The following is a 21,217-nucleotide window of genomic DNA, read 5'->3' on the forward strand; positions in this document are numbered from 1 at the left end:
AAAATCAAAGTGTGAATGAGGCTTTATTCAGCAGTGCGGACATTTTCATCTTTGATGCATGGTAATTCATTGCTTCCAATTCAAACTGAATACCACTATAAGGTATCGGTTCACACTTGAGATGTGTTACAGAACTTAAAAAAAAGAAGGCAAATTTACATAGCATTTTTTTTAATGATTTTACTTTTAAAATTAAAATGTCCATTTAAAATGTTGAGCTGCCATAACTTAGAATCTGCCATCATTTTAAGATTAAAAAAATAGTATATTTGTAAAAAGGTGCTATAAATGCAAATCCTTTATTTAGACTACTTACATGGTTTAAATTTTAAGTTTATTTTATGAACTTATCAGTTTTTAAAAGACTTTTAAGTGTAAAAACTGTTGAATTGCACTGAATGATTTAATTAAAGAATTGTTTTTACATTTTAGTGTACTAATTATTATTCTAAAACAATTTAGCATATAACTTATAATATTATAATTTACTGCATTACATATTCCACGACCCATTGGGCAATAGGATTATATGAGCAGTGTGTAAATATTTAATGGCGTTCAAGTCTTGTCGAAAAGATTGTAGGCTTTTTACGAGCTAAATGCACATGAATGCCACCACAAAAGTCCTAAATACAAGTAGGAAGTTTGGGATTTTATTTAAGCCCTGATGTTTCCAGTGAGAAATGGATACTGTGGCATTCTACCACATAGGTATTTATCAGTGACACTGTCAGGCTTTCTTATTTACTACAAAATAAGCCATTGTAATATAAAAATATAATGTGTAACTATAGATTTTACAGTGGCTTGGCTTCATAAATTAATTAAACACATTGAAAAGCAAAATACGCCTGATGCGCCTACTTTGTTCTTCATTTTCTTATTTCATTTTCTGGAAGTTGAGTTTACTGCTGCGTTCAAGGCCAGTTTTTTAGTCCGTAAATTACGACTTTAAACCACAACTCGAAACAGCGTTCCAAGCAAAGTCACGCCAAACTGCCTGAGCACGTGGAATTGCAGTAGCTAGATGTAAACAAAACATGGCGGCCCTACAGTGCTTATGCTCATTTACAATCATTTCTATCCCCAAAGTTAAGGGGAAAAAGGGGAGAAAAAACAGCGCATAAGGCAAGAGAAGCCGTTATACTTTTATTTTACTTTTTTTGTATATTTGAAATGTAATTTGATATTCATTTATTCTTGCACTCAATGGACTGAAAACTAGCTAACGCTAGAAAAGCTGCAGATAATGCATAAAATTAGCTGATAAATAATGTTAGAGCAATACCTTATTTTAAAAAACAATTTGGTTTTTAATTTATTAACTTTCATTAACACAGCATCCGTAGGAGCTGTACTCTCCCTAGAGTACTAGATCGATGTACTCCCAGTTATGAGTTCTGACATCACATAGCCCTCGAAACAACAATGGCAGCCCCTAGGAGAGTAGCATCTGCCTGCACAACCGGAGGCTGCATATTCAGGACTGCAGCCCTAGGACCGCATTTCTAGGACCCTATGTTTTAATTGACAACGCCACCTAGCGAATTAGAGGACCAGCAAAGATGGATGGTGATCAGTGAGTATCACATGTGAATCAGTTTTTAAATTTTAACATTAAAGGTGTCCTAGAATGAAAAATGTAATTAACCTTGCCATAGTTAAATAATAAGAGTTCAGTAGATGGACATCACATACAGTGAGTCTCAAACACCATTGCCTCCTACTTCATATGTAAATCTTGTTTGTTAAAAACACCACGGAAAAACAGGCTATTTTCAACATAACGCCACATGTGATGCTATTTCTAGGGTTCTTAAAGGGGGGGGGGGGGGAAATGCTGTTTCATGCATACTGAGCTTTTTACACTGTTAAAGACTTGGATTCCCATCCTAAACATAGACAAAGTTTCAAAAACTAATGTTGGACGTTTGATGGAGTATTTCTGTGTCAAAAATACTCCTTCCGGTTTCTCACAAGTTTCGGAGAGTTTTTTTCGAGTATGGGTCAGCTTGAAGACAACAGAGCGGAAGGTTCTTGTATGGGCCGTACGGGCTCTTCTCCCGGTAGGGTGCGCGCGCATGCGACTAGAGCGAAGGAGGAAATGCACGCCCATTAACACTCTCTCAGGTGCAGATCCACTTGTCATTGAACACTTGTGTCACTCCACTTTATTCCTATGGGTGATATCAAGCGACTTCAACGCTTCACCACAGCATTCTGGGAAGGCAGCGCTGCATTTGAACCGATTTAAACACAGAAATGACGGGAAGCTTCACAACATCGCTTCAGTCGCGTCTCAAATTGGATCTCCACGGTCACTGCTGTCACAGGACTTCACAAAATCATACCAAAGAAGTGTGTTTTTGACAGAGTGGTCCCAGCGATAAAGGTTCGGTCCTGCTTTGGAAGCAGGCATTGAGTAAAACTGCTTCAAATGTCTATGCTGTTGGATATCTTCACGTGAGTAAACATCAGTAAACGACACGATCGTGTATAACGTTAGTAAATTTATCAATGGAGCATGCGATCTATGGTGTGTGATTAAATACATTTGTTTAGCTGACCAATATAGGGGTCAGTTTGTTTATTGTAAAACCACCCAAAACATAACCCATAACCCGAACCCATTTCTGATTAAATTGAAAGTTTCTTAGTAACGCCCGTTTCACACATACTCCATCTGTATTGCGTGTGCGGTGCGTATTTTTTTCCGTACCCATGTTAACGGATGACAGCTTTCACACTGCACGCGGATGCGGCCCGTCAGTCCGTTCCAGGTGCGTTGCGTCTGCAGCAGTGCGGCGACCGTTTTCGTACCGAGTCTATTTTTTGCTGCGCTGCTGCATTAAAGCGACAGAACATTGTTGGCATTAAAATAAACATGTACTGACGCGAAAATCTAGTAATTTCACCACAGATGCATATCATTTAAAATATACTCTTGTTTCAAAGTCAACACATGGCTTTACAGGAAACGACACTTTACCTGCAGGCATTTAGGTTAAAAAAAAATGTGCCATAATGGATAGCACTCGTACTTTCTTGGAGATGAAAAGCAAAGTTCTTTATGACCTGCAGGATTTCTTTTAAAAGGGTTTAAAAACAAAAGAAAAGACGAGAGTCGGCTGTTTTTGAATAGCCTATTGTAAGTTTCTAATTTATGTCTAATTTATGTGTGATTTAGACTATAACCTATGTTTAAATGTTTTGCCACTTGTGTGAGCTAAATCTAAAGTATATAAATATGAATACATGAATTGAATAAAATGTTTAAATGTAGGCTAGTACGTTAACCGGACTTCTATGAAAGAGTAAACAAAGAGAATTGCAATTCTGACATTGCATATTCTTATTTTTACTTTTATCTTTAGTGTCCCAGTGTTGTGTGTTCTATGTAAAGCACATTGGTCAACCATGTGTTGTGGAAATGGTGCTATATAAATAAAATTGACATTGACGAGCCATGTTCAGTAAAAACTTTTGGATTTTAAATAAAATATAATGAATAAATGCTGTGTTTGTGGTATGCAACAGCGGATCAGTTGCGGACTGCAAACGCAGCATATGTGAAAGCACAACAGGGCGTTGAGCTTCTGCAACGCATACACAACGCAACACGCACCGCACACGCACTGCAGACGGAGTATCTGTGAAACGGGCGCAAGACATCATTACGATAATATCCCCCGTGTTGTCTAGATCAAACGCAAGATGCTAGTACAATTGGAAACTCCAAGTAGCACACATAACAGTTTGTCTAATGACAAAGGTTATTATTATTTTTCTGCCAGTGTTGTCATAAAAATACAACAGTAGATACGCATGTCGATCCCTTTTGACGGATTGAAATCTAAATTAGCCTACATCTCATCATTAACACATAACTCAGAAGCTAACTACGTTCACTACTACTGTTTGCTTAGATCGCTCACTCGATCCGTGTAACTAATGTCACCTTCACCATCTAAGCTGAAACGATAATCATTTGACAAGGCTTAGTCAATTTGTTAAATAAATATACATTTTTGAGAACTGAAGTATGATTATTTTGCAGCGGGTGAGTAGTAAACATGACTGCCTATTTTGAGTGGCTTCTACATTACTTGGTTTGGCTAAATAAATCGACTTTTAAATCAGTACTCTACTGTCAAACTGTAACGTTACTGTAAACAACATATTTAAAGGGTTAGTTCACCCAAAAATTAAATTGGTGTCATTAATGACTCACCCTAATGTCGTTCCACACCCATAAGACCTCCGTTCATCTTTGGAACAGAGTTTAAGATATTTAATATTTAGCTTGACAGCGTATGCAAGTGTATGCACACTATAATGTCCATGTCCAGAAAAGTAATAAAAAACATAATCAAAGTAGTCCATATGTGACATCAGTTAGTTAATTAGAATCTCTTGAAGCATCGAAAATACATTTTGGTCCAAAATAAAAAAAAAATCATTCAGCGTTATCTTCTCCTCTGTGTTTGTTTTCAATCCTCAAATAAAGATTTGAATGGTTATGAATCAGCGTATTGATCATGATTCAGATCGCCAATGTCACATGATTTCAGCAGTTTGACACGCGATCCGAATCATGAATAAGTACACTGATTCATAACCGTTTGAATCTTTATTTCTTGCGCTCAGGCAGTTTGGCGTGACTTTGCCTGGAACGCTACAAAGACGTAAGTTGTGGTTTTAAGTCGAGATTTACAGGCTCAAAACCCAGCCTGGAACACAGTTCAGACAAATCAGAGTATGTTCCCCGTTAACACAAGACATACTCAACAGAGTCAAATCAATGATTCAGCATGGAAACAGACGCTTAGAAAATCTTCTTTTGATTAACTGCGACTTGCACAACACATCGCTACCTATTTGGTGGTTGTGCAATATTTTTTTTCACTGAGCACAAGGATTATATTGTTTGTTTAATGCTAATTCATTGAACGCAGATCCATGCGTGAGACAACAAAATAAATAATAAATATATTTTAATTTAATTAACAGGTTAACATTACCTTGTTATAATAGTGCTTTAGAATATATATATATATATAGTTATGTTATATTACTAACTATATAACAAATTTAGTTATATTAATATAATATTATGAATAGCCTAAACAAGCAAACTAACCCTAAACATAATGGATAAGAATCAGAGAGACCTGTTCAGAGAGACCTGGTTACTTTATTTTCATTTTTGGGGACTTTTTGTGGGGGAAAATATGACTTTTGATGATGGTGGTTCTAGCGATTTTCAGAGGGAGGGGTTTGGCCACACTGTTCGCGGCTCGATCGCAGGCTTTTTGCGACCTCTTCAGGAGGGGGAGAGAGCATGTCTTCGGTAAATACAGGTTTGTGTGAATTGTACTTTATGTATAATTTCGTTATTGTTCTGTATAGTTTCACTATATGCAAATTAACATACAGAGGGGCGCCTTGTGAGTCACCTAAGTTATTTGTAGTAAACCCATGGGGCCATAAATCTTACCTGTCGGAGGAGGTGTGACAGTGAAAGCCAACCTGAGAATCCCATGCTTGCGTTGGAGGACATGTCGAGGTGCGTAGCTGATTCGTAGTACAAAAACATATCCAGCAAAGATGATGCTCCCTAATATGAAAGAAATGAAATCAATATCAACAAGTAAACAGAACCTGACATTAAAACAAATTAGATTGACAAAGTTTTTGGGGTCACGATCCATTGCTGTCAACATTGAACATTGAAAATAAGGGAGATTTCCCGGAATCCATCCCCAAAATAAGGGATTTTTTTTTTTACACGATTCTTGTCCACAAACTAAAAAAAAAAAAAAAAAAGAAGAAGCACTAATCATAACAGTCTAAAGAGTTTATAACTACACAATATATATTAAGCATAATGTTATTGACATTATGCCAGAGCTGCCTTGGTCTATTGTCTGTAATGTTTGTTTACTGTAATATTTACCAGTAAAGAGTATAGCTTTTTTTATACATGATTCTTATACATGATCCCACAAACTAAAAAAAAAAAGCACTAATCATTAACAGTCTAGAGTTTATAACTACACAATATCTATTAAAGAATGACAGACCAATGTATATGTTTGAAGTGCTTTATTTAGGAACAAATTAACATTACTCGGTTTTGGTTTTGGTTGGTTAAACCTAGGGATGGGTATCGTTAAGGTTGGTATTACTACTCTTAACGATACTGCTTATCGGTCCGGTACTTTAACGGTATTCTTATCGGTACTTTTTGAGATTATATATATATATATATATATATATATATATATATATATATATATATATATATATATATATATATATATATATATATATATACACACACACAATTAACAAAGATACACATTATATAGGCCTGCACAGTGCTTTAATTTCAGGAAGAATTCTAGTAGGCTAATCAAACGTAAAATAACACTGCATAGTTTATCATAAATAGCCAAAATAATGCTTATTAAAGCTGGTTATTCATTCAAGAGCTGTGAGTGATTTTATCTTTGCATTTGGTTGTTTAATTCGCAGTAATTCGTCATCATGTTTATTTACACCGCTGCCTCTTTAAGACAGATGTGCAGATCTATAGGCGACTGATAATAGGCAGATACATTACACTTTCTCCCGACTATCCATAATAACTACGTCCATTTTAGACACAAACTGTGTTTAAGAGACTCTCCAAGCCGGTCATTTTGACATAGATGTTTGAGTACATTTGATCGTTTAGACGCGAGTGTGAAACCGAAAGTGTGATTTGCTCGTCTCGTTGCGGCTGTTTCAGAGTGCGCGCGCCGACTTGGGAACAATCTCAACGCGTCCCACAATTTACCAACAGTAGCTAGACTGCATTTTACAACAATCACTGATCGTGCTTATTCTGTCATTGCGTTTGAGTTATATGGAGAAATGACAGCGTAGGCAACTGCTGCAATGGGAATTAAGTTGCGCTAGATATGAATATCAAAATTATAATCTTTGCCAAAGAAGCCAAAATCTAAATTAAATCACATTATCACAATCTAGTGTAAAGTGAAACTAGGCTATTTGAATGTTTAGTTCTGTCCGTGGGCTGTCGTTTTGTTCTCTCTCTCTCTCAGTAGACCGTTAAAAGCTTCAGACACAGATGTAGTTGCGTGTTCTGAGTTAAGACAATCAGAGCGTAAAAAACGGGATATTTTACGGGAAAATACTAAAACGGGAAGACAGCGGGAAAAGAGCTAAAATACGTGAGAAACCCGGGAAAAACGGGAGGGTTGACAGCTATGTCACGATCATTTGTGGGGGTTTTGGGGTTTCCGGTCATGATCGGCGTCAGTTTGGTTGACGGCGGCGGGAAAATGCGAATTGTGCAGGAAACATAATCGCTACGCGACCACTTAAGAAAAACAGCTCCACGACAACAACAAAAAAAGGAAATAAATAATGGTAAAAAAAAAAAAACACAGAGGCGCTCGACCAACATCTCAGGGTCTACGCACTGTTAGGCACATGTTAGGCATGGATTGCCAAGACATGTGACCAACTGGGCGGCAACGAAAGAATTATGGGTATGTTTGGCCAGTTTACATTTGCCTGACATAGCAGGCTAGTGTTCTGGCATGAAAATAATAATAATAAATAGAGAGAAAAACTGAATATAATCATACAAAATACAGCTACTAAGACAAACAAAACATCTCTGATTAACTAGAAGAGCATAATTTCATTCGTTTGTTAAATGAGAGGCGATCTGGCGCTCGTTGCCGCTGTTATCAGTGTGTGATGCTGATTTCTCTTGCATACTGCAGTCTTCACACAGACGAGTGCTTTAATCTAACGCTTAACGCCGTTGCAGAGATTTTCTATTTGTTTTGGTGACATCAGGAAGCATAATTCACAAAAATTGTCCCTGCTAGATGTACAACGTAATGATATTCGGTTTTTATGAGAGAGAGAAAAAAAACGAGGGCAGATTAGAAACGAGAACCTTTGACAAGCTTAACAATGGACCATTAGGGTAAACAAAGTTTGTGACTCTATGCCTTTATTCATGTGAAAAATCTGGGTACTACTCATATATATTATGTTTAGTTGCACGAATTAAACATGAGATCTATATTATTAAAATGTATCCAACCTCATTTAATGTACAATGTTGTCGATGCCATCTTTTGGACATTTATCATATTGTGTTGGTTTTCTTTTCTTGTCAACACTCTAATCTGTTTATTTTTAAGTTACACTTAGATGAAAAAAAGAAAATCAATTGTTTTATTGGTTGTATTACTTTATTACTATCTTGGGCCTCCTTACTGCTGCTATCCATGCCATTCATCGCCTTTTTTGTCACCTCGGAAACATGGCTTAGTTTTACTATTATTTTTCCACGCTGGAAAACAATATAATGATATCCTGTTCTTAAGCTTTATGCCACTTCTATTGTGATAATGACTATTGCAGTTTATAACACAGCAGGTAGACGGCATCTTGAACACTGCGTTCTTCCTCCATGCAAATAAGAAGTCTAGCGCCCGTTTGCGAGAAGTCCTCGCTGCAGCCTGTAGCACGATGACGCACTGGATCAAATCCAACACATACTGGACGCGCATGCGCGGTGGTTTCATTCACAATTCGATGACGTCATATACGCATGCGCAGTAGAGTTTGAATGCACAGTTAAGAGTTTTGCTGGATAGATAAATACTCAAACCGCTCGCGCAAAAATAATGATTAATAACATGCTCACGCCATCAGGACACGTTTTGCATTTTCCCTTGAATGTGTTGGCCGCGGATTCCCAAAATGCTTTGCATTTACCACTGTGAATACGTCATTGTGACGACACATTAGTGATCTCTATAGTGTATAGTCTAATCCAAAAATTGTCGATTAGTTTTACATATAAGTTAGGCCTACCTGTATTGACTATGAACGCATTTGAAGCTGCACTTGTCATTCAAAATGAAAATAGCATTTTGATTTGGTTAACTGATATGTAGCCTATTAATCAATCGTCTTTGTAGGGGTCTGATCTCGTGCGCTTTCTTTCCCAAGTGGATATTCTGCATAGTTACGTTAAACATTCCTGAGGTAGCCTAACGTTAAATGGAATAAAAATTAAAAAAAATGACAGCCATGCTGCTTCGCAACATAAAACCATTCATAAATACTAGTTTTTATAATAACTATGAATATTCAAATGCATGTAAACTCCTCCATCGCAGAGCTGTTTAAAAACTCCTCTAATGGCTCTGCTCAATCGTTAGTTCAGATTGGTGATGCGACGCGCAATGACAGTTGGTGATTTTCACTCTCCACTTCCTGTGAAGTGATTGATGTTCCCTTCTTCCCTACGGAGTTTGTACTGGCCTTCGAACTGAACATGTTTGCTCTTTGGATTGGAATCTCACTTAAGACGGCGGAATACCCTGTGAAGTCCACTTCGCAGTTCACTTACGGTCGAACGGAACGCACCCATAGTCACAATGACTCGAGCTGCAGGCTGGCTATCAATGAATCATTCAAAAAGGCTCCCAAAAAGAGATAATGGAATCATAATCATATAGTTATTACTTTCACCAAAAAATAAATAAATGAAAAAAAAAAATTAAATAAATGTTAAATAGAGTAGACAATACAATTATATTTATTAACATTAGCCCATTTTATTGTAGCCTATTTATTGGGTGCAGTTAGCCACTGGTGACGTTACCACACTGCGGTTAAAAAAACATTTGGAAAATTAATATTGACGTGACCCAGCAATTGAACCAAGGGTGAAAACGGACTTAAAAGTGAATATGCATATACTTACATTTTCCTCAAGCTCTGCCCCCTGCAGACTGATAAAATCAAATTGCACTGATTTCAGGATCTCTTCAAGAGATTCGCAGGAGCAATAATCTAACCGTTCACCTGGAAAAGCAATCAAAATGGAGATACCACTCAACACTTTAGGTGACCCAGGACCCAGCATTTTCTGTGAAAAATTTCGTACAGTAGTGGATAAACTAATATACACCTACAGTACATCTGCCCCTCCAAATATGCATTAGACACTAACACACATAACACGATCATGTCTGATCCCCTCCCTTCAGTGGAGGAGACAATCAAAGAGCTTCTGATTATGCAGGAACAGATGACTTTTAAACAAAGCCCTGAGAAATACTTTGATGGCCACAGCAGTCCGTCTATATTAGACACGCGTTGCAAAGGCCCCCTTCCCCTCATAAACTCTTATCTTCCTGGTCGGGGAGAAACCAGATCGCTCAGAGCTGCATGTTGGGAGATAATAATTTATTCATCATTAGCATAATCATTTGTAATTTTTTTTAACAATAATCACTTAACTGTACCATAGGAAGGGGGGATCAGAAATCCCATTTTTCTAATCCCCTCTGCCATGTGCAGATAATGACACTGAGACTTGGAGTTAGATGCCATCAGTGTGTGACAGGGCGCAGGAAGCCAGAACATGCTGACCCGCACTTCAAGCTCACTTCTACTGGTATCAATAGCCGCTGTTTCAGTCATCAAAGGGACAGCATTTTAATCCCAAACTAATGCCCTTCAGCGTCGGCATGTACATTTCAATTAACAGGCTCGTCAAAGTTCTGATCTTATCAAAGTGTGGTAGCTAAAAAGTTCAGTTGCGGTTCACATCCACACTTCAGGGAAAATGGGAATAGGCTATCTTTCTACAGCTAAGCAAATTAAAACACACATACAAAATAGTTTAAAATACACATACTGTCAATATAAAAATCAGAGAAAGAACATAAATCTGTTTAGGTTGTCAATATGACAATAGTCAATCTATTTACAGAGCTGTCCGAGATACTAATTCTGTTTACTCAATCGTGGCATTCATTGTGAAAAAAACTACAACTAATAATCACCATCATTCATGACGATGATATATAGATGCAGTAGCTGAAATTTAACAAACTCTAATGGACATTCATAACTATTTTACAGTTTGCTGAATTTTTGGCTAATTTGTATACATTTGTGCAATTGAATTTATTAAAATATCAGTCTGGATATTTTAAGGGGTAAACACCCATGCTTAGTTATTTATTTATTTATTTTTTTAAATCACATCATACAAATTCTTATGAAATCACTACCTCATAATGTTCTCATCAGATCTTTTTCTAGAAGAAGCTTAATTTAGCTCAGTCAGTCTGCATTTAATTTCTGAACTACTTTTACATATAACTTAAGGTCAAACAATCTCTCAACCAAGTTTGGGGCGCACCATTATTCTGGAACTTCGCAATAGAGTGGTGCAGGTATGACAGGCCTTTATAGGCCATTTATAGGTCAAAACATGGAAGCAAATTAGCATTTTAGCACTTCTGGTTCCACTGTACTGAAGTCAATGGGTTTTTTATGGGTTTTGGTTAAATGGCTGAAATAAGGTCTGTGGTGAACACAAGCTCAAGACAATTTCATGTTTTATTCTACAACATAAAATCTGAATTTTATAATACATCAGTATTACCCCACTTGTTTTTTTTTTAAAACTGTTAGATGTCTTGAAAAAAGAGGTTGCTAACATGTGGCCAAATGGGACTACAAAGGCAGTCAGAGAAATTAAACTTCATCACGTTGAACAGGTAAATGCAGTCTGCTTTTACACACTATGCTCATAATTGTGCTCTTATAAGCTAGTTTAAAGGTGCCCTAGAATGAACAATTTAATTAACCTTGCCATAGTTAAATAATGAGAGTTCAGTACATGGGCATCACATACAGTGAGTCTCAAACACCATTGCGTCCTACTTCTTATGTAAATTTCGTGAGTCCAAAACATCACGGGAAAAAAAGCGCTTCTCAACATAAACCCAACTGTGACGCAAGCGTTGGGGATCATTTATATGCACGCCCACAACATTTGCATCTGTCCAAACATGTTCATTGTCAGGTGGAAATGACAGAGCGTATCATCAAAACAAGCTGCTCGCATGGACACATATATATATATATATATATATATATATATATATTCTTTTTTTTTTTTTTGAGAACTGAAGTATGGTGTTTCCTATGATGTTTTTGCCAATAGATTAGGCTATATCACAGTCACTGCGTAGCCTACATTGTGACTAATGTTATATAAACATGCAATATCGTTGACAAAAAAAAGACAAGTCTAAAATGTAGACTGAATGACACTAATCAGAACATCACAAATGGAGATTGATAAAATGCAGCTTACTTGTTTATTGGTGTTTTCAGATCATCCGCGCACGAGAGAGAGAGAGCTCGCGTGTATATGGTTGCCAGGTTGAACAGGTTTAGGTAAAACACCGGATAGGATACGGTTTCTTTTCACAGAAAAGCTCTGTTTGGGGGATTTAATTACTGAAATCTGGCAACTGCACGAACGCGAGCTCTTTCTCCTGTGCGGATGATCTGGAAACACCAATAAACAAGTATTTATCAATCTCCAGTTGAGATGTTCTGCTTAAAGTGTGCCATTCAGTCGGTCTGTGTTCTGTCAGGACGGTCAGGACTCCTGAGTCACTTTACTGAACTGTCAGCTGTGAGTTGCTGAAAAAAGCCAATCAGAGCAGAACTCAACATTAATATTCATGACTCTTCCTAATAAGGCAAAAACAGAGCATTACATCCCAGGGACAATTTATAGGGTTGTAAATGGACCTGTAAAACTGTATCTGGACAATTTTTGCCCTTAAATAAGCCACATACCCTCTATGTAGATATCAGAGAACAATTTAACATATTGTTTCATATCATTCTAGGGCACCTTTAAAAGTTCTTGGAAAATGTTTTGAGATAAAAGCTTAGTGATGGTGATGTTTAAAATCACGGGACTGTGGTGTAGAACGTTTATAGCCTTTTACTTCTGGCGACAGCTTTTAGGCTTCAAATTGAATAAAAGTTATGTTCATCTGTGATAATTATCTTGAAGGACAAAACGTGCTAGTATCAAACTTTTGTTGGTCACAGAGCTTGTTTTTTGCGATAATCCAAATGAACGTTGCTGCACATTGCAACAATGCGTTCAAGGCGCTGCCGCAAACCTGCAAGAACCTTTTCATGTGTACTAAAAACTCATATGTTGCAGTAAATCACACCTGTGGAGACTTAAGAGGAGCAGAGAAGAGGATAGGAGGAGACTGGAGACTTAAGAGAAGCAGAGAAGAGGACAGGGGGAAACTGGACCAAAGTAGGGCAATCAAAAGGTAGTGAGAGTATGAAAACAGATACTATTTTGTTTTCTGTCATGGGTGTAGCTATGGCAATTAAAGTTTGAGCATATTGTTTGCAAACTGCAAAAGTAGTTGATATGCTGTGATTTTGTAGTTTAGTAGCAGTAATATGCAGTTATTAGCTGTGTCCATTTTTTGTTGGTTTTCATGAGACCCCCATTAAAATGACCAGGACCCCCCCATAATCAATATTGTCTGGAGCCGCAATTGCCTGCACCACTCTGTAGCTCCTCAAACTTACGCCATTAGTTGCGACTGTCACTTTGTCAGGATGTTCATTTCTGCTATATCATGTTTAGTCTCAGTTCCAAAGTAAAGGGCTTTTAGGGCAGTGTTTTACTTATTCACTGTGTTTACAATTCTGAAAGAACAAAAGCAGCTATGGCTACAGATTCTTATAGCCCCATAATTTCCATAGATTCCCAGAACAAATAAACTCATAGGCTATGTGATTCCACATTTTAGTGCAGCACAAAAGGGCAAATTACCTGAGTTTTACAACTGCAGAAAAGATAAACAAAACATCTGATTGCTAAAATGCATGTTTGAACCTTCCATTATGTTGTCACGGTTGGTGTGCGTCTCCTCCCAGAGTTGTGTCTATGAATTTGAAAGATTCTCTGTTTGTTTTAGGATCGCGCAGTAGAGCGTTTACAGCGGGTCAGACTAGTGATTCCAAATACATGCTGATGGAAAGAAGAATAAAGCTGGATGAAAGGATAGAAGATGATAGCACTGGAGGATTTTTCTGGTGGTGTTTAGCTTTAAAAAACCAATATTGCTGTTCAAGAGGGATAGCAAAATAATAAATAGTGAATTATTGAACTTACCTGACAGGTCAAAACACCTGGCTCTGTCAGTAACACAAGTAATTTGCTGCATGAAAAAGAGATAGACAGATCAAAGTCAAGGATTTGCAGGTTTTTAATATTTGCCATTATTGAATATTTCAAATTCAAAAGCAAGATTTATGAATTGCACTAATGCTTACAGTACACTGTAACATGTTTGGGGTTAACTTGGAAAATTTAATTCCGATTTGTACAGTAACATCTAATTAAAATGGTCCATTAAAATAAAATAAAAAAAAATAGTTCATGCTATTTCATGCATTCTGACTTATTTACACTGTAAAGGATTTGGATTCTTAGGCTAAACATTGGCTAAACCAAACAAATTTTGGCTAAACCAAAATTTAAAAAAACGAGTTGGATGTATGACTCGTTTCCAAATGTGCCAAATACACTCCTTCAAGTTTTTTCCAAGTGGCCCTGTATGATGTCAAAAAGGGCGGAATTCCTTGTATGGGCACTTTTCCCGGATGAGCGTGTGCGCACATCAGCCAGAGCGAGAGCAAGAGCACAGCCATCAACAAGCATTGTTCGGCTTACAGAAGCCGTCGGCAGCGCTGTCATTAAGTTTTTAGACCAAGAAATCAACAGTCACTAAAGAAGTGTTTTTTGGTTGTGAGGGAAAGATAACCTTGTTCACCTTCCCAAATAACCCAGTGTTAAGGAAACAGTGGATACAGTTTGTTTTTTTCTGGAACAGCAACAGAGTTCTGCTAGTGTGTGTGTGTTTGTTCCCGGTCACGGGTCGAAATTGCAGGTGGTGAGTGAAATTGCATCAAATGTCTGTTTTGTAGGCAATCAGACCAAATGTCCCCACAATGTAATATAATCCTGAGATAATCTACATTGTGGGGACCAGCCAGCGGTCCCCACAATATAAATGGATTTATAAACATACTAAATGATGTACTAAAAATGTAAAAATGCAGAATGTTTCCTTTGATGGGTAGGTTTAGGGGCAGGGGCAGTGTAGGTGGATAGAATGTACAGTTTGTATAGAGTAAAATCCATTACACCTATGGAAAGTCCCCACAATTAACAAAAACACAATATTTGTGCGCATCTCTATAACTCGTCCACTGCTTGCCTGCACGAGCTCGGCTGTTTTCAGAAAAAGAATCGCTACAGAATATCTGTATTTTAGAAATATATACTCTGATAGAACTAAATACTCTGAAGGATTCAGTACTATTGGTACCCATGATTAACACAAGACTGGCAGAAACTGTGTTTGTGATGTACCCCTTTAACAAAACTATCAGACTACATTGACCAAAAGTCAAATTTAGGATGGTTCAAAATAATACAAAACCTACAAAATACTTATTGCAATGGTCTCTATTTCATAAAAATGTCATGCAGGACTTTTCCTTAAAAAAGCAGGTCCCTATTTATATTACAGGTTTCATGCTATTGTGCATTTGTGTGATAGGCTACTGATGCGTTTAAGTATTTTGTGGAGCTTGTTATGCAGACACATACCTCAAACAAAATGTAATCATCAACATTTGAAAGTGACACAAACAGTTTATGTTAATTTCAAGTACGTCACAGAGCACAGATCATTTTAGCTCAATCTGGCAATCTAGCCGCTAGACTGTAGCTAGCAGATGGCTGTTAGCATCTATCAGGCAACGGACTGATGAAGTCCCTCACTCAACCTGCTGTAAACACGAACAGGACGTCATATGGGATTTTGCGTTTAGAGCGAAACAAATTAAGCATCGCAATGTGTGAACGAACACTCACGGTTTAATGTTATTCCGAAAAAAAGGTCTCAACAAGGATGACTTAAGGCCATGGATTTGTACCTCTCCTTCTTTGTTTGATGTTTTCCATCTTAATAAAAGTGGAAACTTCTGAAGCCCTTTGCTGCTAAGCAATGTTCTGTGCTGTGTATTGAGGAAAATGAAATGACAAAGTACAAAATGCATTGATGTGTCAGGAGGGAGAGGACAAAATGAAGTGATAAAAAGAGCTCTGCTTCCTCCAGGCAGAACGGGACACAGCTTATAAACTTGACTTCCACAGACGGCATCTCAAGTGCATTTCCAATTCTTCACTCGAAGACTCCAGGAGACCCACTCCAGCGCTCTGCAGTCTGGGTGGCTTTGTATTAGCAACTGTTTGAGAGCATATATTTCTCCTTTTTTCTTCATTTAATTAGTTGAACAAAATTATTGCGAAACATTTTATACAGTAAAAGCTCTCAGGGATTAAAATCAGCCGCACATTTTCCTTTCAGCATCTTTTCTGCAATAAAGGATAAATTATTTAAAATAACACGACCTTTTATCTCACACCCTTTGAAGGCAGCAAATTAAAAATGTAAATTGGGATCTAATTAATATGCAAATATATTCATTCCCAGTTAACAATTAGCAATTAAACCTGCAGTGTCTAGAAAGAGCATAGACCAAATTAATAACTTAATTTATCATTAACAAAATGAAAATGTACACAATTTTTTTTCCGTTTTAAAAATGTTGTGCTGCGTCCCTGGCTCTTCATCAGCCCCAGAGCCGGGGAAAAAACACATTTAATAGAACAATTTGGTGCTTGTCATAGAAAATGATAAATAACTAACCTGAAAAACAACTTGATTGGCTACATGGACGGTGCAGACAACTGGGAAGGAAATAAACATGGCCATTTCTCGCAGTAAAGAAAGAAATCATTGCCAGCCCTCAAAGTCTAGAGAGTGCAATGGACATTAAAGATTAAAAGTGTGAAAGTTATTTATACTCATGTGAGAGATTGTGAAATTCTACTCTGTATTGGTGCGAGGGGGGGGGGGGGGGCAGTTATTTCACTTCAGACACTCTGTGGCTTTCTGATGAATGTTCAACGCTCAGAGCTAAGCAGCTCGACAGAGTCAGGCTGGGAGCAAGGATGTTTTTTGGGAGCTCTGCAGCGCTGCATTCGCTCTAATGGGAGGACGGTTCAGTCTGAAATACAAACTTCTCACAAAATCTATGCCTTATCCTGCAGGGAGATGTGAGATGCTGAATCGTTTGATGATGCTTCTGAGGCGAGCACTCATACTGTATGGGGCGCTTCTCTAAGTCTTTTCTCTTTGTTATTTTCTGTTACTACAATTGCCACCACCTCCGACAGGATTTGCACTTCAGTGGCGGTGACACTTCAACAAACGTTACTCATTTACAAGCCCCTGGGATAGTAACTCATATCAAGAAGTTTCTGTGTGTTCTGAGACGGAGTGGACACGGAAAACTTCGAATGAGAAACTTCAAGAACGAGCTTACGACGCTAAACAAAGTAAATGGGGGGTATGTGTGAGGGCGAGGGTGAAAAAAGTATTAAGCATTTAAGCCTGTGTTGAACTAAGGCGGCCTGGGGTCCTTCACACAAGGCCTTTTGTTTGTTATGCCTCTTCTATGAAGCTGTAACCAAAAGCAATACTGTTTTACCCACTTTATAAAAAATAAAAGAATAGAGAAAGCCCACGGGTACAATAAAAGCTTTAAATAGATTTCAGCAGCCATCCTCTTGGGACGATCCTGCCTGAAAAAAAGCACGTAATTTGATAAATATGCTCTTTAAGCAGCAAATTTCATTTAGCATTCTCTTATTAGAAATTCACACGCAGTTTTCAACTAAATATCCTTCCTTTTAGCTTCTGCTTAAGTATACATATTTCACCCTTTTAGGGGGACCACCTACATTCCTTTCAAATGCAGTGGGGTTCATTAGCGGCGTGGAGATAATGCCGAGAGTGTGTTTAATGTAAGCACTGCTAAGTCCCTCATTTTCCACAAATAATTCTCCTTGATCTAATCGTAAATTTATGCAGAAGAGAAACTGATGCTCTTAACGTTGCTGGTCAATGTAAAATAAGTGCGGAGCTTGAATTATGCATGCACACTTGTGTGTGTATTTGCGTGCGGTGCGTGTGTGTGTGTGTGTGTGTGCGTGTGCGCGCTTCTCATTTCCTTTCATTTACCTGTTTGTTATTGTCTTGCTTTTTTAGTTCAATAAAACGTGGTTGGCTAATTAACCTGCTCCCTAAGAGGGATTAAAATGTGTTTATTTTTCTTTTCATCCTCTTTCTTTCTTTCATTTCAAAGTTATTTTCACCAAATAATGTTCATTACACACAGCTATTTCAAACCAAATCTTCTGCGCAAATAACCTAATATTAGCAAGAAATCAAAGCGTGAGAAGTGCCGTGTGTTTTAATGCACATTATTCCACTGTACCTTTAATTGATGGAGAGCCTTTGGGTTTGGTTTCACGTGGTGCTTTTCACAGCTCTGCTTGTAGGCCAGAATTATATCTGTCAGACTGAGACTGTCAGCTAAAACAGAGCAAACGTATTAGAGCCACAACAAGAACATTACATTTTGAATCCTAAAAAAATTAAATGAATTAGCTCCATGAGATATAGGAATTAGAAAAGTCGTGCATTACAATATTTTTCTTGTACATTCATTTATTTTTAATTATTATTTATTATTACTTTACCATATGACCAAGGAGCATAAGATTTTAAAATAAATAATACTTTTATCCATCAATAATTGATCAATTGTGAGAGTAAATTGATAAAAAGTGACAGTATAAAGACTTTGCTACATTGCTACAAAAAATCTATTTCACATAAATGCTGTTTTATCACTTTTCCACTAACTGTTTTCCATTTAAACTTGTTTCCACCACAGAATTAAACAAATATACTTTATCTCACAATTGCGAGTTTATATCAGAATTGCGTAATATAAAGTGCGTAGTATAAAGACAGAACTGGGAGAATTTTTCACAATTATAAGAAAAGTAAGTTAAAAAGTCTTTTAAAAGTTATTTGAAAGAAAAACAGAATTGACAACGCTATCTCACGACCAATTGGTATGTATGTGTACAAGGTGGCTAATTCGTGTGACCTCACTCATGAATTTGTATGATTTTGTCTACACCGCAGTGACGGGTAGGTTTAGGGGCGAGGTTTAAGGTTAGGTCATTCATACCAAATTAGCCTCTACGTAAAAAAACATACAAATTGCTGTGAGATCGGATTGAAATTAAGAGATATAAACACACAATTCTGACTTTATATCTCACAATTCTGACTTCATCTTAAAATTCTGACTTTATCTCACAATTCTGACTTTATATTACGCAATTCTGACTGTATATTACGCAATTCTGACTTCATCTTAAAATTCTGACTTTATATCACAATTCTGACTTATGTCACAATTCTGACTTTATATTACGCAATTCTGACTTTATATCTCACAATTCTGACTTTATATCTCACAATTCTGACTTCATCTTAAAATTCTGACTTTATATCACAATTCTGACTTATGTCACAATTCTGACTTTATATTACGCAATTCTGACTTTATATCTCACAATTCTGACTTTATATCTCACAATTCTGACTTTATATTACGCAATTCTGACTTTATATCTCACAATTCTGACTTTTTATCTCACAATTCTGACTTCATCTTAAAATTCTGACTTTATATCACAATTCTGACTTATCTCACAATTCTGACTTTATATTACGCAATTCTGACTTTATATTTCGCAATTCTGACTTCATCTTAAAATTCTGACTTTATATCACAATTCTGACTTATCTCACAATTCTGACTTTATATTTCGCAATTCTGACTTCATCTTAAAATTCTGACTTTATATCTCACAATTCTGACTTTATATCTCACAATTCTGACTTTATATCTCACAATTCTGACTTTATATCTCACAATTCTGACTTTATATCACAATTCTGACTTTATATCTCACAATTCTGACTAAATCTCACAATTCTGACTTTATATCTCACAATTCTGACTTTATATCTCACAATTCTGACTTTATATCTCACAATTCTGACTTTATATCACAATTCTGACTTTATATCTCACAATTCTGACTAAATCTCACAATTCTGACTTTATATCTTTAAATGCTGACTATATATCTCGCAATTCTGACTATGTATCTTGCAATTTTGACTTTATATCTTGCAATTCTTACTTTTTATCACACAATTTTGACTATATCTCACAGTTCTGACTTTTTCACAATTCTGACTATATCACACAATTCTGACTTATAAAAACTGAGAAAAAAGAATTGCAAGATGTAAACTCAATTGTAAGTAAAAAGTCACAATGATCTTTTAAAATGTTTTATTGTGTGAAAGAAACAAGCTTTCATACTGTTCAACTCTGATAATAATAAGAAATGTTTCCAGAGCACCAAATCAGCTTATGATTTCTGAAAAATCATGTGACACTAAAGAGTAATGATGCTGAAAATTCAGCTCTTCCATAACAGGAATAAATTGCACTTTATAATATGTTGAATATTTACATATGTATGAAAATTTCACAATATTACTATTTCTTATGTGTTTTAACCAAATATAGCTTTGGTGAGCATTAGGGATTTCTTTCAAAAACATTTAAAAAAATTGAACTGACCCCAACCCGATATAACTATTAATGTTGCTTTTGTGACAACTGTGATGTTACATGAAGAAAGACACAGATGATCTGAAGAGGCCGTTAGCATAACATCAATGCCATCTCACCCTCTTGAAGTTGAACCCTGCTCTCCACAAAGTCAGACACCATCTCCTCATCTGGGGGAAATGATACACGTTTTTCTCTGCCCTCCTCCTTCACCGACAGAGATGTTGTCTCTTCTCCTGAGTGCCCTGTCATTCTTCTGGATTGAGCGATGTCCCACAAAGTTGACTAACCAAAGTTTCCATCAATATATAGCTCTGATGTCATGTACTTATATGTCAGACATCCCATTAGCTTAGACGTCAGCCCTCTGAACTATAAAATCCATCATATATGATAACATCTCTGGACACATGTTTCCATTATTGCTGAAGAAACCAAACCATGCAATGTCCTCCAAAATCTGCTTCTGCCATGTCTTGTGACGTTTTTATGTAGCCTAATAGTCACTTGGCAAAAGAAAACCTAAACTCGCAGCATAGCACTTCTACAAAACAGTTACAGGACACCACATTGCATACTCAATTATTCATGAATTATGTGCCTCTCAAGGCTAGTAGAACTCTATATAAGTCAACATCAAATATGCACAGGGGGAAACAGAGTCTAAAATGTTTGTTGA

General features: G+C 36.8%; 1 protein-coding gene across 1 annotated transcript in view; it reads right to left on the bottom strand.

Moving 5' to 3' along the window:
- si:dkey-288a3.2 (protein phosphatase 1 regulatory subunit 37) overlaps positions 1 to 20,790 on the bottom strand; it is a 59,390-nt gene extending 38,600 nt beyond the window's left edge. The window contains exons 1-5 of the mRNA XM_067454415.1: positions 20,658 to 20,790; positions 18,307 to 18,404; positions 14,066 to 14,111; positions 9,806 to 9,906; positions 5,498 to 5,617 (exon numbers count right to left, since the gene is read on the bottom strand). Of these exons, the coding sequence (XP_067310516.1) occupies positions 5,498 to 5,617; positions 9,806 to 9,906; positions 14,066 to 14,111; positions 18,307 to 18,404; positions 20,658 to 20,790 (498 nt within the window). The remainder of the gene's footprint in view (positions 1 to 5,497; positions 5,618 to 9,805; positions 9,907 to 14,065; positions 14,112 to 18,306; positions 18,405 to 20,657) is intronic.
- Between the last annotated feature and the right edge of the window lie 427 nt (positions 20,791 to 21,217).

The sequence above is a fragment of the Pseudorasbora parva genome, chromosome 10, assembly GCF_024679245.1.
Source record: "Pseudorasbora parva isolate DD20220531a chromosome 10, ASM2467924v1, whole genome shotgun sequence".
NCBI lineage: Eukaryota > Metazoa > Chordata > Actinopteri > Cypriniformes > Gobionidae > Pseudorasbora > Pseudorasbora parva.